We start from the raw sequence: 20,011 nt of genomic DNA, 5'->3' as shown, positions 1-20,011 counted from the left end.
AGAATTGTTCAATTTCCCCAAAAATAGAAATTAATTTAAGAATATAAACCTAAAACACATTAAGCAAATTTTATACCCATCCTACATAGCCATTTCCTTATCACACTAGCACGCAACATACTTATTTTCAGCCAAATTTCACTATGCAATTCTTTAGAATTTACATTATACATGGCAGCATGAGCATCAAAAAGGATAACACCATGAGATGCTATACTACGTGACAATCTTAGCTAGAAACAATACTAAAAGAAAATGAGCATATCGCATAGTTGGAAATACTCACAGCTTTGCTGAGGACCAAAAAAAATATATTTATTATAACATGTAATCATTACAACTTATCTGTACAATATACAAATAACATTACAAATTTCTAAGACATATTTCCTATGAATATTCAGAATGGCCATTAAATTGAAATCAAGAAGAGCAAGATAGCATACAAACACCTGGACGATAAGCCCATGCAGGTGGTAAACGGGCATATTTTTCCATGCCTGGGTGTTCATCATAAGGTTTCTGCATTACTTTTAGAAGCCTGTGCACTTCTGAATAATCCCCTTGCTCTGCAGCATCAATTGCAGTCTGGCATAAGTAATTCCGCAGAACAAACTTTGGATTTATAGCGTCCATTGATGCTTTTCTTTCTTCATCAGATATCCCAGAGGTGGTCAGCTGCAAGGAAACACAGGTTTAATTAGTTTCCAAGCCACAGCTTCTCTTGCAATTTAAGTATAGTTATGGACTCTTTTCAAGATAGCAATTATACCTCATGTATATACTGTTGTATCCAATCAATCCATGCTTTCTTCCGCTCCTTGCTAATATCAAGTAGAACAGGTTTCAATGGGCTAAGAAGTTTGTCTTCTGACAAGTCAGAGCTTGTTTTAATATTGGAAAGTGCACGGAAAAAAATTGTGTAGTCCACTTTATCAAATGCCATATTACTAAGAAGCTTGCTGATAAGATCTTTATTGTATTTTTTCAGTCCAATCTTCTTGGTCATAATTGACTGATATTCCTCCATAAATGTAGCCCCATACCTGTAGCCACTCAGTTTCAGACACCGACAATTACAGTCAAATTAACCAGCTTCTAGTTTCATATCAAATCACTGCAAATTTCCCATTGAATAAAAATATTGGATTGAGGTATTAACTTTTTTTGACCATACAAAAATCAGTACAAAACATAGGTAATACCTTTCCATGCCATACTTGGCCTCATCATCATTAATAAGATTTGCACTGGATAAAGTGCTTGCTAGCTGTGCAACATTCCACATCCCAACATCTGGCTGGTTTGCAAAACAATACCGCCTCCCAGGCAAGTCTGTTGTATTTGGAGTAAACTTGGGATCAAATGCATCTAAAAAGCCAAATGGACCATAATCAATGGTAAGACCCAGAACACTCATGTTGTCAGTGTTCAATACACCATGTGTGAACCCAACACCTTGCCACTTTGCAATTAATACTGCTGTACGTTCTGCCACCTCACAGAACCAGGCTGTATAAACCAAAAGATAAAAGCATGAAAGAAAATGAGTTCACCTATAAATAGTGAATTGTATAACTGAGTACTAGAGGATAAAAGAAACCAGCACACTAAATGCACACACATAATCCTAAACTAGAGAAATTATAAATCAAATGCACTAAACTGCAAAAAGTTGATAAAACCAAAATAAATATTCTTCAAAGTAGCTCCAATGCTTGCAACGCTTATAATACCATGCTTACACTAAGCTTCTTTTAATTGGTTTTATACCCATGTGGTTCAGTCATTTAAAATGTCTTTCTTTGAAGAAAGAATACTGTGGGGTTGATAACAGTACCTTCAACATATCACAAAGTAAAAATTTCAGTGTGTGTGTGTATATATATACTGAAATTTTTAGTTTTTCCATTAGAAAAAGAAGCTAATGATTAAAAAAGTTGATCTTTTGAAATTCGCCTTCAGATTCAAATTCAACTTTAAAATTCAGAAAACCCTGGCAAAGTTGAAATTATTTTTGAGATTCGCCAATTTCGAACATTGAAATTTTTACTTTTTTCCATTTAAAAAAGAAGCTAATGATTAAAAATGTTGATTTTTTTAAATTTGCCTTCAGATTCAAACTCGACTTTAAAATTCAGAAAACCCTGGCAAAGTTGAAACATTTTTTTTTGAGATTCAGCAATTTCGAACCTTAACAATAAAATTTGTCAAACCTTGTGACTTAGACTGAGCCTAGGTTGCATACCATCTAACTCCCAAACCAAGGTTGAGCTATCTAGAGCTTACAGATGAAACACACACTAATCTGTAAATTGTTGTGGATATTCCACTGGAACACTTCATCAAAAAAGGCCTTACAATATTTTACAACCCCAGATTATGCAATATTTTACTTTAGATTTTAGATTTAATATTACTAGCTTAGTACATGCTAGAAGTGTAGCTTGGGAGGTACTCCCACACCCTTTGGGGTACTGGGTTTTGTGGAGTTGAGCCACGAAAATGTGGTTTTGTGTGCAATGTACCCAAGTGGTGAGCTTTGGGCACAAGTTGGTGGGCTAAAGACCCAAAAGAACTAATTGTTTAGTCTAATTATTAATTTTTGTGTGAGGGCACCATTGATGAGCAAATGGGGGCACCTAAGGCAATGATGGAAAGATATAAATACAAGTGACCCAACGGGAGGTCACCACACACTTGCAACTCATCTTGTGTAAGACATTAGCCAAGAAAAGTAGTTGCAGATCTGAAGTGGAGAACAATTTGAAGCCTTTCTTGTTTTTGGGAAGCATATCTGCCCTAGAATAGAAGGCCGAAGGTTCTTCTCCTAAGCCTAGTCTGCTGGAACAAAATTTTTGTCAATAAGCCACACCGTGGAGCCTCATATCTGCTGGAAAATAAGGATGAGTTCTGTCTGATCTGTTGGAGAGAGCTGAAGCCTTAATTCTGTGTACAAAGAGGGGCCGAAAGGTCTGAAAGGAAAGCTGGAATGGGGCCGTATCTCCTCAGCTCCAAGCAAAGAAGAAGCAGGAGGTCCGAGGTTAGTTACAGTGACCGCAGGTGGAAGATTTGAGGTCCAAGAAGCCTCAGGAAGGTTTAACACAGGGCCGAAACCTAAGCAGAGGCCAGCAAAGTAGGAATTGGCCCATTGGGTGATGTCCTGCAGTAGATGATTGCAGAGATTATGCAGTGAAGTCTGTCCATCTATATGGTGTGTATGGACAGCATGTCTTGGGCCTATATACAGTGACTTTGAAGCAGCATATTCACTGTGAGAAGGCAGATTGATTGGAGCTGAGATATGCTTGTAATTGGAGGAACAATTACATAATACACAGTAAGCAGCTTGTATTCAGAGGTGTTGAAGTTGCAACTTCTCTGTGAGACTGGTGGCAAAGGACCTGCCAAGTGTTCAGTGATAAAGACAGCTGAAAGGGCTGTTGCATAAAGTGTATCATCAGCAAGTTTGTTAATTTTGTCATTGTTCTTGGGCAGATTGATAGTCAAACGTTGTTGACTTCGAGCCCTAGTTTTCCTTGTATCAGGGATTTGTATGGGCCATGATCCCTAGTACAGGAGCCCTATGTTTGTTTTATTAAAGTTGTAATAAAAACAAGTTTTGGGCCAGCTAATTTCTTGTGTACTTAATTGGTTCACTGCTGTTATATTTCCTCTGTGCAAAGTGCTTGGAGTTGTGTGAATTTAAGTGTGTTTATGATCGTGATTTGAAATAGACCTGATTCTGAAGTACTAGGAAGAATCAACAGTACACAAGATACTAAAATGAAATAAGTTTAGCAAATAACGCACCATCCACAAAACAAACTCAAGATGTACCATAGGAAATCCCAATTTGAGAAAAACCCAACTATAAGGTTAGGTTTATGCCTCGGTCTTTTCCTTTCAACTATGAAATGCAAATACGATGAAAGTGCATTCACTATAAAGGTGCCATGGATACTATGGCTTATATGGCAAGTACAAGATATTCTAGTTCCTCTCTAATCTACTTCAATATCCCACTCCTAGATGCTCTTCTCAACTATGGAACAATAAACAATACAATTAGAATAGAATATCTTCCTTTCCTAAAGGCCCAATATTTAATTGGGGTTGATAGTCATCAAAGGGTAGGGTTAGGGATTTTGCATGGCTCAACTCCCAATTAGGGTCAGGGTATTGGACTCTTTGTAATCTTCTTGAAAGTCCACAATGTTGAAAATCAAGGGCAGCTAAAATTAGGGTGATTTCTCTTTACTTTGATAACTGCTTGTGATGTTCTTTTAATTTTCTTTATTATTAGTTTCTTCTTCACTTATTATTATATTGTTCATATCATCAAACAGCTACCAAAACATGAAGATCAATAGTACACATGGACACAAGATGTAGACTACTAGCCAAGGCCAAAACCTCTCCTCGAGAGGAAAACCCACAAGAAATTATTCTCTTCTTATAGAATATTCAAATGACAAATTCCAAGACCTTAGACCCAAATCAAAGACCCTTCCAAGACCAAGTCAACCTTTCCTTCAATGTACTTCAATATCAACAAAGTCAAATTGTAGTAAAACTTCTCTTAGTCCTTAATTTTGACCCCTGCAACACTTTTTCACTTCCTTCTTCAGACCGACAATTTTTATTCCTGAAATTCTTGCAACTTCGCACATGTGGGAGGAATATGGTAAATCAGATCTCCTTCCTTCGCTTAGGGTGCTTCTCTTTCTTTGGTAATTTGATCTCCAAGTTTGATCCTTTTGACACCAGATTTCATTATTTTAAGAGGACTGCAATTTCGGTTTAGTAACAGCAAAGTGTGCCCTCATTTTCTCACACGTGTGGGATAATGTGGCCCAAAACAAACTTCCAGATTTTGATCTTTCTTCCTTTAAGTCTCTTCTTCTTCATTGGCTTCTTTATCCTTCTCGTGTGCTTCAAAGAGCTTGGTTGATTATCTCCAAAATGAGGTCGAATGCTATTGTATATATACACTTTTATGAGGCTCAAACAGCCCTAATGAGGCTAACTTCATCTCTATAGGCCGACTTATCTTCTTGCAGACCGACTTGGTCTTGGAGTGAGACTTTTGAGTCTTGACACTTTTGACTTCCAATAAATTCTGACTTGATACAAAATCCCCAATAGGGTCTCTTACATATAACAATAACTCCTTTTGACTTCTTGACTTCATGACAAATCCTAGAAGCACACAATGGGTGCTTTGACCTATAAATAAATTGACCTTGAAACCCATGCTATAAAATAACAACAATAATTTTCTTTTCTCTTTACATAAAATATATAAAATCAAAATTACATAAGAAATTATAAAAACCAAACCTAATTACATATTTCAACACTCCATCTTAACTAGGGAGGTATTCATAATACATACATAGTACATGGAGATTCTCATACTGAAGAATTCTCATAAGAAGAGTTGGATTGGTAAGCCATCTTATAAGTTATCTTTTCAGCTTATCTCTGTGCATCTCATCATATCAACCAGCATTGTCACATAGCAAGGCCTTGACTAACAGCTCTATCTCTCCAAAAGATTAGAGCACAATGCTAGGGAGACAATGACTTATAGACACCTTCATCATTGTCTCTCAAGGCACATACCCCATTCTGAAGTTCACAAGATATGTCCTTTTAGGACCATTCTTGTCTTGGATTTACACATCCTCAAGGAATCTCCTCTTTGACTACTCTTTCCTATTGGATTCCCTATTACATCCTCAAAGAGTATCGATATCGGTCTCAGATGCTTACCCAATCCTCCATTCTTTCTTCATGATGTGAAGACAAGAATGATGTGTCTATCTCTCCCTCTCAACTAGGGAGTATATACTCATTCCTATAATAGGAATATACTCAAGCTTCCTCTTAACTAGGAACTTGTTTCCAACAACAACAATCTGTTCTTTGGTGGAGATCATTTTACTATCAATTGCTTTTAGATCTCCTCCTTCCTGTATCATCATGTCATGGATGAACTTCACCTTCTTCATTATGGAGGCAACTTCTTCGTAGGGCTTCGGCCATATTCTACATCACTTTCCTTTTCCTTTTTATAGTATTTAACCAAGTAATGCTAATCATGTCATCTTTTCTCCCATCGGAAAGTGACCTTCTTCGTCATCATCTGGTTATCCTTCATATTGCTACCTCTTTCCCAGTCAAGTTTCCTTTCAGAGCTTTTCATTCAAGTCTATGTGTATTAGTTGTAGGTGAATTTCTACAACCCTGTTCTGGTAGCCTTGTTTCAACACAACCAGATGCTTTCTTTTAAAATCAAAGGTGAATCATTAAATCAAAATTAGCTTTTTATAATGGCCTTTCATCATCACATTTTATGATGGCCTTCCATCATCATATTTGCTACTGCAACATCAACATCCTTTTCTATACGAATCCATCCCCAAAGTTTCCATTACCAAGGTTCTCATTCTTCATCATACTTATCAGGGTCTTCATAACTTCTTCATGGAGATGTCATAGCAATCCTTCTAGATGTTGATTAACCTTTTTGCCTATAGATACATCGTTACAAACTCTCCTTCTAACTTCTTCATATACTACTTCCGGATTTCTATATATTGCTCTTTTCTATATAGAAACAGTTGTTGTCAACCACTTCATTTTCTTCATGAGGTCATATATTGTTGATTCGGTCTTGTCATCATGTAGAAGAGTTCAAGACATATTGTATTTATGCCTTCATGTATCATTCATAAGCAAGTGTCCCTTCTTCTTTAATCATGCTCCTTCTAACCATTCTATCTGCAATTAAGTGATGACATGGCTTTATCCATCTATCAAAGTTAACAAATATATGCATACCTCTTCCTTCATGTGATCATCTAGGCTTCCTTTAGCAGCTTCCCTTTCTTTGCTTGAAGATGAAAATGCTTCAACTAAATTGTCATGTTGCACTTCTTTGTCACCATACCTTCATCCTTCTAAACTGTGGATCCCACACTAGGTGGAATGTAGACTATCTATGTGACACTTGCTTCTTCTAAGTAGAGGTGAACCTTTTAACAAAGATTCCAATGGAGGATCTTGATGATCCTTATTCTGCAAATGCTTCTTTCTAATGATGATGAGGTGTGACAAACTCTTATCTTCCTATCTTGCTAGATGACTTGCTTCAACCATACAAACTGCTACTTCGGCTATCCTTTCATGCTTCTAGAATAATGCCATGTTAATGCTTCCTACCATGACTTGCTAACTTCTATATACTGAAAATAAACTAAATGTATGTGAGGGACCTTTTAATAATAGAGTTCTTTTACTTCTTCCTTCTTTGACTTCTCTTCTAGTTCTTCTACTTCTTCAGTCACATGGGCTTCACTTCTTTCTTTTCTTTTCTTTTTGCCCTTCTTGGGCTTAGGACAATTCGTCTTGAAGTGCCTGTATTCATTACATTCATAACATTGAATCTTCGACATGTCAATTTTCTTTTGAAATATTTTCCAAAGTTCAAGCTTTCCAAACTTCTCTTTCCTCCTTGTCATAGTTGTATATGTTTGTATTTGTTCATTTGATCCAACGTCATCCTTTGTCTCTAATCTGGTTTCTTCAATCCAATGTTACTTGGGAGCGGGAGCGGAAGCGGGGAGCGGGAGCGGAAGCGGGAGCGAGAGCGACCATTTTCAGAAGCTCCCGGTTTGGGAGCGAATCCCGGAGCGATTTTTTAAAAATATATATATTTTTTTATATTTTTTAATTTTTGATACATATATGTCAACCAAAACATGTAGAATGATGAATTAGATATAAAAAACATAAAAAAGCATAGATTGAACCATATAACAACAATCATCTAGAAGTTATAATCTTCATCAACCACGTCCGCAAGTTAGTAACATAGTAACATACAACATATTGAGTCTCATGATTCATCAATCTTAAAGTTTCAAGCTTTCAAAATTCAATATATAACATTTATCATCATTGATCACCAAAGTTGTACTTGTAAGCTAAGTGTAACCATTACAACAAATAATATCTAACATGAAATGAAATGTTATAAAATGAAATGAAATGAAACAACTTTCAACTTTCATGAAGCATCATATTCATAATTCATTACTAATGAGTTATAATTGCCAACTTCAAATTTAAATTGTCATATATTGTTTAAAAAAATATCATAATAAATATGAAAGAGTCAATAGTTATAAAAGCTACTAGAAACTAGAAAAGAGAAGTAAATCTATTATCTATTTCTTATGCTTGGGCCTCTTGCCACCACGAGAAATGTCTAATTTTTTAGTCTTGTTGCAAAATCAGGATCTTTGTCATTAATATCACCCTCCAAGCATTAATATCCAGAGGTATCTTTGTCATTACCTTTGTATCTGTATAGGGATCTTTGTCATTAATATCACCCTCTAAGCATTAACATAAGATAGAAAAAGCATAGCATGTCAAGTCAAGATTTTGTTTGAGTGATGCGTACATTTTTAGAAGGGTCATTATAGAGGAGTTCGACAACCAATGTCACTAACATCAAGGTACATAGAGGGATTGGTACTCTTGATTAAATATGAGTTCCATACCCTAATACATGACAAAATTCAATGGAAACATTGCAATCCCCCAATCCTGAAATCCTGAAAAACTGATAAGTCTGCTGGATTTTGAATGAAATCTAAAATTCTACTTTCTCCATATGAAATCCAATGAGGACGAAACCACTCTCAAACATCCTGAGTCATTTCATGGTAATGTTAAAAATTTAAGTAAAAGGATGAAAATGAAAATTAAAGAAAATGTCACTTTTACTTTAAGAATTTAACATTACCATGAATAGCATATCAATACTAGGGCCTAGACTTGATCATTAAGTTGCCCCACTCAAAAACTATTTGTTTCTTTCAAAAAAAATTGCATTTCGAACATTACTACAAAAAAAAAAATGCAAAAAAGGCAAAACGCTCCCGAAAAGGCAGGGAGCGAAATTTTTTTTAGGGAGCGCGCTCCCGACCCGCTCCCGAGTCGCTCCCGCCCGGAGCGCGGATCGGGAGCGGGAGCGAGGGGGGGGGGGCGCTCCCCCGCAACACTGCTTCAATCTTACATAATGACCACAGATCACTGAATGGAGTGGCTTCCTACTTTCCACAGATGCTTGATACAAAATTGCCCCATTCATCTGGTAATGCATTGAGTACAAGAGTGGTCATCTATGGATCTAACATTGTTTCTCCTAGCTCTTGTAGTTGATCTCTTATTTGAGATACCTTCATGAGATATGAGGCTACCCCTTCTTCCTTTGATACTTTCATCTTGTATAGTTTGGTTCTTAAAGATATTATTTCTCTTGCAGTACTTACAGAGAACAATTCCACCAACTTGTCATAGATTTCTTTTGATGTCTTCAATTTTGCTACATAGGGAATGAGAGAATCCTTGATTGATTCAATGAGGATTCTTTGAGCCCTTACTTCTCCTTTCATATACTTTGATAATGCTTGAGATTGTTCTTGTGGAGGTTTGGTGATTGAGCCCTTGACATATTCAATAACTTCATTTTCTATGAGGATCAAATCTATTCTCTTCTTCCATGCAAGGTAGTTTGATGTCCCAACAAGTTTATTGTTCTCCTTGCAGAAAGTAGTCATTTGGTTTGTAGATTGAGACATGAAATATAAAGTACTTACTTGTCAAATGAAGATGCCTCCTTGGTGATGATGTCTTTCACTAGATGCTTCCTTGATGATGACGTCTTCTACTAGATGCCTTTCTTGATGATGATCTTCCTTCTTCAAGAATGGCAATGCTTCTTTTTCAATATAATGAGAGATGTTCATCTTCCTTCAAAGATGTTTGAGATATGCTCTTTCCTTCAATATGAGGGAGATCACTTTGATTTCTTTGATGATGATGAAGTGTTCTTCTTGCTTCCTTTGGTTGATAATGTAGAATGTGGAGGCTTCCAAGAATACTTCAAGTGTGTAGAGTCCTTCTTTCTTTGAGTGGAGGTAGGGTCCTTGAGGTCTTCTTCTTCTTCCAAGAGTTCTTCCTTCAAAATGATAGTGTGTTTTTTATTTGCTGACTAGTCCTCCTTGATGCCCTTCTTCTATATTTGGCCCTTATGTATCCTTCTTCAATTGAATGATCTTCAAGCTGCCTCTTCTTTTCACCTTAGCTCTGATACCATGTTGAGAAATCAAGGGAATCTAAATTAGGGTGATTTCTCTTTACTTTGATAACTGCTTCTGATGTTCTTTTACTTTTTTTTATTATTAGCTTCTTCTTCTCTTATTATTATGTTGTTCTTATCATCAAACAACTACCAAAACATGAAGATCAATAATACACATGGACACAAGATGTAAGCTACTAGCTAGGGCCAAAACCTCTCCTAGAGAAGAAAACCCACCAAAAAATCTTCTCTTCTTATAGAATGTTCAAATGACGAATTCCAAGACATTAGACCCAAGACAAAGACCCCTCCAAGACCAAGTCAACCTTTCCTTCAATGTACTTCAACTTCAACAAAGTCAACTTGTAGTCAAACTTCTCTTAGTCCTTAGTTTCAACCCCTGCAACACTTTTCTGCTTCCTTCTTCAAACTTGCAATTTTTGGCCTTTCTGAAATTCCTGCAACTTCGCACGTGTGGGAGGAATATGGTAAAACAGATCTCCTTCCTTCGCTTAGGGTGCTTCTCTTTCTTTGGTAATTCGATCTCCAAGTTTGATCCTTTTGACACTAGATTTCAGCCTTTTAAGATGACTGCAATTTCAATTTAGTAGCAACAAAGTGTGCCCTAATTTTCTCGCATGTGTGGGATAATGTGGCTCAAAACAAACTTCCAGATTTTGATCTTTCTTCCTTTAAGTCTCTTCTTCTTCATTGGCTTCTTTATCCTTCTTGTCTACTTCAAAGAGCTTGCTTGATTATCTCCAAAATGAGGTTGAATGTTACTGTATATATACACTTTTATGAGTCTCAAACAGCCCTAATGAGGTCAACTTCATCATTGTAGGCTGACTTATCTTCTTGCAAGCCGACTTCATCTTGGAGGGAGACTTTTGACACTTCTGACTTGCAATAAACTCTTTGACTTGATACAAAATGCCCAATAGGGTCTCTTACATATAACAATGACTCCTTTTGACTTCTTGACTTCATGACAAATCCTAGAAGCACACAATGGGTGCTTTGACCTATAAATAAATTGACCTTCAAACCCATGCTATAAAATAACAACAATAATTTTCTTTTCAAGATTACATAAGACATTATGAATACCAAACCTAGTTACATATTTCAACACACAGGGGGCTAGTTCCACGTCTGAGCAATGGAAGTTGACATGGCATCCACTTGTTATCATGGTTGTCAACAAGAGAGGCCAGCTTGTGGGAGGCATAGCCTTCTCATACCAACTCCAATTGAGGTGATCAGCACCATTGTAAACTTCTTAATGTGTAGAATAAAATCATGAGGCTCTAAAGTTCATTTGCAAAGTTTTGACCCCAATAAAAGTTGTTTAAGGCCTCAAACAGGCCCTAAAAATTTCTAGACCCCAAATCACCAAAGAGGAACTTGCTCTATAATGGACCCTACAAGCCAATAGCTCCAATTCTTCCACCCAAAATGAACCAAAAACAAATGAAGAATTATATGATGATCCATTTAAAATAATACTTCCCCATTTTGGGAGTCCTTTGACCCACCCCTTTTACAATAAAATCTATGTAGTGACCTATATGTAATATTTTTGCCCTTAGGATTCTATGTTTATCAGGGTTACAATAATTCAACAACAATGTTCATTTTTCAACAGTACCAGTCATTGAAATAACACATTTCTACAATAATAAAGATCTCTAACAGTGATATGATTCGCAACTAAGTTAGCGTTGACTGGCCAACCAAATAGTAGATTCTTCCAACCAACGATCACAATATAATTCTAATATTCAAAAACAATAGCAACTCAACTACTTATCCAATCCTACTATGACTACACCAATCATAGCTCACTGCGTAATATCTAATGGAAAACAACACACTACTTGTAACTCAATCTTTGATGCCCTTGGCCAACTGTGTGTTGTTCTAGTGGAATCTGAATTACTGTCACAAAGATCTAATTATTTTTCCTCCAATAGTTCACAATGTATCTTTGTTGTTTGACTCGTTGTCACAATTAATTAGAATAGGGGTGATTCTAGTTGGATTTCATTGGCTCATTGTCACCGGAGATTGCTGCCCAAATTTGACTGGTTATAGATGACACTAATTCGTCCTTGATCCACCAAATCTAATTTATCCCATGAACATAGCCAGAAAAACAAACTGTAATAGGGTTCGGCTTTCTGAGGATACCCGCAATAGAAAATCTAGCCCTATTGCCCTATAACTGCGGACTACGACCTACAATTGTGAACCTCGTTGCCCAAAAATAGTACTCATTGGCCCAATTAACCCACAGAAATTTGCTTCCTTGCTTTGTCAACCAGATCAGTGATGTCTCAGATGTGTTGTGCCAGAACAATAGATGAACGATCTGTTGCAAGTGAATACTTTCAAATAGTTTATCAAGGAAGAATGTCTTAGTAGGGTGGAATCTTTCACCACTGAAATCATATAGAAGCTAACTAGGGTAGGATCACCTCCACCAAAACTACACAAGGAAAAAAAAGGGGTCTTAAAACACCCAGAGCCTCAAACTCGAGAAAATCAGAGATCTTACCATCCAATTTGATGATCCAAAATGATTCCAACTTTCCTCTATTTATAGATTCCCTCATCGGGTTCTCAAATGTGTGAGGTTGCAAGTGCAACCCCCAATTTGGTCTTTTTTGCCCCAGTCGACCCAAAAATTATCCAATGTTGCCCCAAACATTGGATAGATGGGTTTTCCCCCTTTATCAAGACTATAGCCTACGGGGTTGGATAGGTTATTTCATCCTTCTTAGGGAAATTAATTAGAAAGGGACATTACAATCGAGAACCTAGTGCAAACTCTCACTAGGCAACCTAGACAATGTGCAACCCACAAGAATATTACCATTGTCACTTTAGCAACTACTCCCCTCTTTTAGTGAAGGACACAATCTAACAGAAGGGTGTTATAAACAATGTTCATAAACGCTCTGATACCAATGTAACAAACAAAATTCGTATATGCAACAGAATATTCAAAATATTTGGTATATAAGAATGTCCATCATGGAACAGATAATATATTATATAAGAATATTTTAATAGAAGTGAAATGATTTGATTACAACTGAGGGTCCTGTATATATAGCTAGGCAGGTACCCTTTCACAAATAGTCATGTCCATAGAGACATGCCTCTTCACTACTAATTATTAGTTTAATTAATTATTATTCATTAATATTATTATTTACATTATTTGTATAATTTTATATATATATATATATATATATTTATAATCATGATTCATAACAAAGAGGCTTGCCTAGTAGGGCTTAGGTATCAAGTAACCCAAGAATGTTAAGCTAAGTGCCCAAGGATACTTCAATAAATGTATCCACTAGATAATGATATGACAAGCTACGGTTTATAGTGGATGAAAGAACAAGTTTAACACTCGGGTTCAAAGGGCCTATGGGTCAATCTAAAGGATACTTTAGCCTACATAGTCTCAAACATGTTACTCAAACAGATCCATTGAAGAAAAACTAAAAGCTACTACAAACTAGAGCTTTGGGCCAGAAAATTGCCACAAAACAATAGTTTATAACATCCACAAATTTAGATTTTAAAAATGTGTAAAAATTATATGGAATGAAAGGCTAAATTTAAGAGTAAACTAAGAACAAAATTACAATAAATTTTGATAGTTAATAAAAACATATAATAACAAATAAAGTATGACGTCAGGCCAAGCAAATGGCTAAAAAGGCATGAAAAGCTTTGAATCGGTTTCTCTAATGCACTTTTAAGTCATTAAATGCCAAAAACACGGGATTTTGCTAAAACTAACCCTACTTTACTATAAAACAAGATAAAAATGAATTTTAGGGTTTTAAAAAAATGTCACAACTAATAAAGACTAGTACCTTATCAATCAGGAGAAAATAGCAATGTTGCACAAAGCGCGATCGGGATTTAATCGACGCCGGGAAAAAAGCGGAAAAAATCGACAAAAGCGGGAAAAAAGCGTTTGGCACAAAAATATTCATTTTTTTCATTTTTTTTCATTTTTTTTAATATCTAAACCATCTACAACATAAAATAAATACATTGACACATAAATATGATAAAAAAACTAATATATAAGATGTTTAATATCATTTCTAGCGCTAAAATCACACATAACATTGAATCATGTCCTGAATAGTAAGTCCTGAGTCCCAAGTCCAACTCAGCCTCAAAATATCAACAAAAAATATGATAATGTATCTCATCATGTCATAATGTCATATACAATAAAATGAAAGTCTAATCCTATTGATTTCCTCTGCCCCTCTTGCGAGAAAATGGCACAGCTTTCTCTTTCCCTCTAGATGTAGAAGCTGGTGCCTATGCTGGTGGAAATGACAGTGGAGTCTGACGTGCTCTAGAAGCTGAAGAACTAGTAGTAGCAGCTACAGGAGGCTTAGGTGGACGGAGACCACGTCCTCTACTGGTGGTAGTGGTAGCCCGGGTAGCCCGAGTAGGCGGTGTCACCTCCTCCTCCTGCTCCTCCAACTCCTCCTCCTCCTGCTCCTCCTCCTCCTCCTCCCCCTCCTCCTCCCCCTCATCCTGCACTAACCAATCCTCAGTGGGATCCATGAGAGGCCTCTCGGTCTCAACCCTCCATTCAGCAGTGGTGTCAATCCCATCCAATGAGATGGCTTCCGTATCAGGTGTCTTACTCTTCTCTAGTTGTCTCACCCACAATCAAAGATTGTAGTAGACATAGACCATGTCATTAAGTCTATGGGACTCCAACCTGTACAAAGTTCATGAAATAATAATTAATAATTAATATTATAAAAAAAATATTGTTTAAAACTTTAATGAATTCAAAAATTTATTTGGAAATTTGCAATATTTTAAATGTTTAAGTGTTAACCTATTGCGCTTCTTGTTGTGTATTTTTTCAAATACACTCCAATTGCGCTCACATCCCGAGGAGCTGCATGTTTGGTTGAGGATGCGTACGGCAAGATTTTGCAAAAGGGGTACTCTGCCACCATACATCTTCCACCATGCGTCTACAACAAAATTACAAATAAAATTTTAAATAAACATAAGAAAAAAATGGAATTTGAAGAAACAATGAAATTTGAAATTTGAAACAAAGTTACAAAGTACATACTACAAACTAAAAAATACCTGGCATTTTAATCGTCCTATCAATGACAGCCATCTCAAAGCCAAATGTGCCACCTGACAACTTATATTGCTCAATTTGTCTAGAGATCTCCATACGTTCTTCTGGAGATCTCACCATCTTCTGGACACAGGTTAATAATCCTTCCACGACCTCAACATCAAAATTAAACCCACATGCATAAGAAAATGCAGGGTTCAGGAAAAGCCCAGCAGCATGAATGGGACGATGGAGTGTGTTGTTCCATCGCTCATCAATGACTTCCCATAGAAGGAGTTGTCTCTGAAACCCATCATCTCCCTTATCATCATAGTAGGACCGAATAGCTTCTTTGGCCCTGTCCATGGCTTCATACAAATAGCCCATTGCGGGCTTCTCACCATCAACCAACCGAAGAACCTTTACCAAAGGTTCTGTAACAGCGCACACCTCCTGCACTCCCGCCCAGAAGTCTTCCTGGTATGAAACTAGTCTGCAGACGGCCTCTCCTTCTGGTTTGCGGCTCATTGACGAAGCACGCCACTCCTCTGAAAGAAACATTCTCTTCAAATCCCACATAGAATTCAAGAGGGATTGAAGAGATATGAAACTCGTCGCAAACCGTGTAATGGCGGGGCGCACCAACTCTTTGTTGTTGGTGCATTTTCTCATCAAGCTAAGCACAGATGTGTGATTGTAAATAAATTTTGTGATGCTTTTTGATGAGTCAACAACCTCTTTGACAAAGGGAATTTTCCCTATGTCCTCTAACATCAAATCAATACAATGGGCAGCACAAGGTGTCCAAAATAAAGCAGGATGCCTGTCCATAAGCATTCTACCAGCAGCAACATAATTTGCAGCATTGTCCGTTATGACTTGGACAACATTTTCTGCACCCACCTCCAAAATAAACACATCCAGCAAATCACATAAAGTTCTTGCATCTTTGATTTGATGAGTTGCATCAACAGATTTGATAAACATAGTCCCCTTGGGACAACTAACCAAGAAGTTTATAAGGGTTCTCCCCTTTTGGTCAGTCCAACCATCTGACATAACAGTGCATCCTGTTTGTGCCCATGATGCCCTAAAATCCTCCAATCTTTGGGTGCAGTCACGCTTTTCATCTTGAAGAAGCCGGCCTCTGAAATCATGAAGAGAAGGGATTTTGTACCCCGGGCCAACACTGGCAATAGCATCAACAGTAGGTTGGAAAAATGGATTACTCCTTACAATGCTGAAAGGAATATCACTCCAGAGGAGAAATTTTGTCATCAACTTGTCAGCTTGTTCTTTTTCAGTTCTTTTTAGCATTGAACCAATAGTTGGTTGTGAACCAAGTGTGGTTCGAGGAACAAAATATGATGATGCAGCTACCGGATTGACTGACGCTGCAGTAGAACCAGTGCCACTTGGCCCACTTCCTTCAACTGACCTTTTTAGTTGCCTTTTGAGTTCTTCTTTGGCATCTCTAGTGTGCTCTAATTCTCCCAATGCTCTCATGGCTTTTTGGATAATTTCAGCATTTGTATTTAGACAGGGCCCCACATCATGTCCAGGGATTTGTGCAAGGTGGAACTTCAACCTGTACACCCCCCCGAATATTTCCTTTCCACACAACTTGCAATACAAGTTTTGTCTATCATTCGGAGTTTTAGGGTCACCATATTCCCAGAAAGGATCCAATTTCCTTGGCATGTTTGTTTTTGAATTTTGAATTTGCAAACCTATGGAAAAATAAGGATTAGGAAATAGGAATTTAGGATTACATAATACAAATTACAATTTAGCATTTGCAAAATTACAAGTTAATTATTTCCAAAATCCCAATTTCTAAACCCAAGTTACCCAACCAAATGCCAAAAAACAATGAAAATTCAAAAAAATAAACAATGTTTAAAAAAAATGAGAAAATAAAAATAAAAAATTGGTTCTTATAGTCATAACAAATTACCCATCCCAAATCAATGAAAAATTTCAAAAAATTCTTTAAAAACAATGAAAACCAAAGTTTTTATAGAAGCAAAACCAAAAAAAATTAATCTACATACCTCTTTTATAGACAAATTGGTGATCTTGGCTTGGATTCCTCCTAAAAACGCTTGGATTCGCTCCCAAATCCGACGGAAACCCTTCAGCTCCTCTCCCTCACCTCTTCTCCTCCTCCTCCGCGCGGCGACAGCACAATGAATTAAAAAAAAATCGAATTTGCCATATAAAACCCCGCTGCCCGCGCCTCCCACGATTTTTACGCAAAAAATCGCGATTTTTTCGATAAAAATCGGTATAAAAAAAAAGTGGCGATTTTTATCCGTAAAAATCGCGATTTGATCGGACAGAGGAAAAAATCGCGATTTTATCGCGATTTTAACAACACTGGAAAATAGAGTCTAGGATATAAACCAATCTAGGGTTTCATTAGGAGCAATTCTAAATCCAAACAAACTAAGGTGAATAAACTAACTTACCCTAGGGTTTGCAGTTTAGGTTCCCAATTTTCCAGATGATTAAGGGAGAAATGTTATCTCTATTCCTCAAATACTTGGAGGAAGGGTTTAGATCGCCAATGGATAATGAAGCAAATACCAAATAAACTAATCAATTACTATGCTTATGCTTATGCATGCAATAGATGAAATATAGAAAATAAAGACCAATGAAGATAAATTACTCACAAACATAAGAACACATGATATGACCTGGGAAACCCTTATGGGAGAAAACCCAACTAGAAGGCGAGGCTGCTCTACTCTCTCTTTCTCTAAAAAAGAAATGGGATGCAAGTACAAATAAGTGAGACATGTGACCCGTGGAACGCTACAATACACAAACCCTCTCTATTTGCTCTCTCTCTCTATCCACTCTCAACTACTCTACTAATCTATGGAAAAAAATGCACTCAAATTGAAGGGAACCTATTTTCCTCCTAGTTCCACAGTTATAACACAGCCCGATAACCTACTAGTGGTTAAGTTTGACTCCATCAACTCTTAACTAGAGTTACAGTATTGACCCTTCTACAGTCTTCTTCCTCATGATCATGTGGCTAGCCATTTTCATGAATAATGGTGTTGATGTGGCATCCTCTCAAATCATGGTGGTCAAAATGGCAAGGTAAACTTCCATGTAGCATAATTTTTGCATATGAATTCCATTTGAGGTCTCTCTTGCGTCATTGGAAAGGTATTTAAGTGTATCACAACGTCAGGCGATCTAGTGCAAGCAAGAGTTTTTGGACCCCAAAAAACTTCAAGAAATGCATAAAAGTTAAAACTACCCCCAGAAGGTGAAAACCCCCAATTGGCCAAACTAGGCTACACCGATAAAAATGGTCTTGCAAGTCAATTCCTCCCATCTCTTCACTCTGTAAGCACCAAGATGGAAGACAAATAATATAATGATCCAATCTAGATCATACCTTCGCATTTTGGGAGGTTTTGGTCCCCAAAAGATTTTATCAAATGAGGTGAAGAAATTTTTCCTTTACCTTCTCTCCTGTGTACCATTAGATTTGCCTGGAAGTTGTTGTTTCAACCCAATCTGCAATACATCATAATGCCCTTGTCTTGTAGTTTTGGACCTATTCCACAAAGTTGTATCCTTTGTCAACTCTGCTTGAGCATTTGGTGTCAAATCCTCTACAGAAGGTAGGAGTTCTGTTGATTTTCTAGTGCTAATTAGACAAGCAAATTATGTGCAACTAATAATTACTTCCAATGTTATATGATATTACTTTAGCACACACCATAACATCATTAAGCAATTACACATAAAATTAAATTGTAAGTGCAACAGAAACAATAAAGATCACAACAAAATAGCCATGCACAATCAACACTAATATTTTTGCCCTGGGAAACCCAAACTCGGGGGAAAACCCATCAATCTTTTCTAGGATAAATTGGTCAGTTCAACAAAAGTACAACCTGATCATTTAAGTTAAACTTGATCAACCCATACCAAAATTATAGTGTTGGTCAAACTTGATCAAACAGACCTCAGAACTTCTATGGTCATTGTATAGACCTTCCAGCTAGCAAACCCTTGGCCTTCTGCTAGCCCTTAGAGCTAGGTCAACCTGTTGCCAACCTACTACCCTAACTCAGCCCTAACATCAAACTTAACCACCCTTCTTACCAGCTCTGTTTCGACCTTGCATCAGGTCTCCTTCTACTGCCAGATCTCAATCTTGTTAGCCCTTTTCTATGGCTTTGTCTTAACCCTTGTTGTGGCCCAAAACACACATAGTTTGCAGCCTGATAACCTACTAGTGATTGACTCCATCAACTCTTAACTAGAGTTACAATATTCACCCTTCTACAGTGTTCTTTCTCATGATCATGTGGCTAGCCATTTTCATGAGTAATGGTGTTGATGTGGCATCCTCTCAAATCATGGTGGTCAAAATGGCAAGGTAAACTTCCATGTAGCATAATTTTTGCATATGAACTCCATTTGAGGTCTCTCTTGCGTCATTGGAAAGGTATTTAAGTGCATCACAGCGTCAGGAGATCTAGTGCAAGCAAGAGTTTTTGGACCCCAAAAAAACTTCAAGAAATGCATAAAAGTACCTCTAGAAGGTTAAAACCCGAATTGGCCAAACTAGGCTACACCAATAAAAATGGTCTTGCAAGTCCTCCCATCTCTCCACTCTATAAGCACCAAGATGGAAGACAAATAATATAATGATCCAATCTAGATCATACCTC

The 20,011-nt window shown here is 37.0% G+C and overlaps 1 protein-coding gene across 1 annotated transcript in view; it reads right to left on the bottom strand.

Moving 5' to 3' along the window:
• Positions 1–314: 314 nt before the first annotated feature.
• LOC149153229 (selenoprotein O) overlaps positions 315–20,011 on the bottom strand; it is a 158,030-nt gene continuing 138,333 nt past the window's right edge. Inside the window, exons 6-8 of the mRNA XM_089445767.1 lie at positions 1,206–1,512; positions 773–1,046; positions 315–678 (exon numbers count right to left, since the gene is read on the bottom strand). Of these exons, the coding sequence (XP_089301893.1) occupies positions 424–678; positions 773–1,046; positions 1,206–1,512 (836 nt within the window). The 3' untranslated portion in view covers positions 315–423. The remainder of the gene's footprint in view (positions 679–772; positions 1,047–1,205; positions 1,513–20,011) is intronic.

This window comes from Pinus tabuliformis, chromosome 9 (genome assembly GCF_031772625.1).
Source record: "Pinus tabuliformis cultivar Carrire ecotype Pingquan chromosome 9, CPIR1, whole genome shotgun sequence".
In the NCBI taxonomy this organism is placed as follows: domain Eukaryota; kingdom Viridiplantae; phylum Streptophyta; class Pinopsida; order Pinales; family Pinaceae; genus Pinus; species Pinus tabuliformis.
Note: the sequence above shows the minus strand (reverse complement) of the source record. Positions and strands in the feature narration are given on the sequence as shown.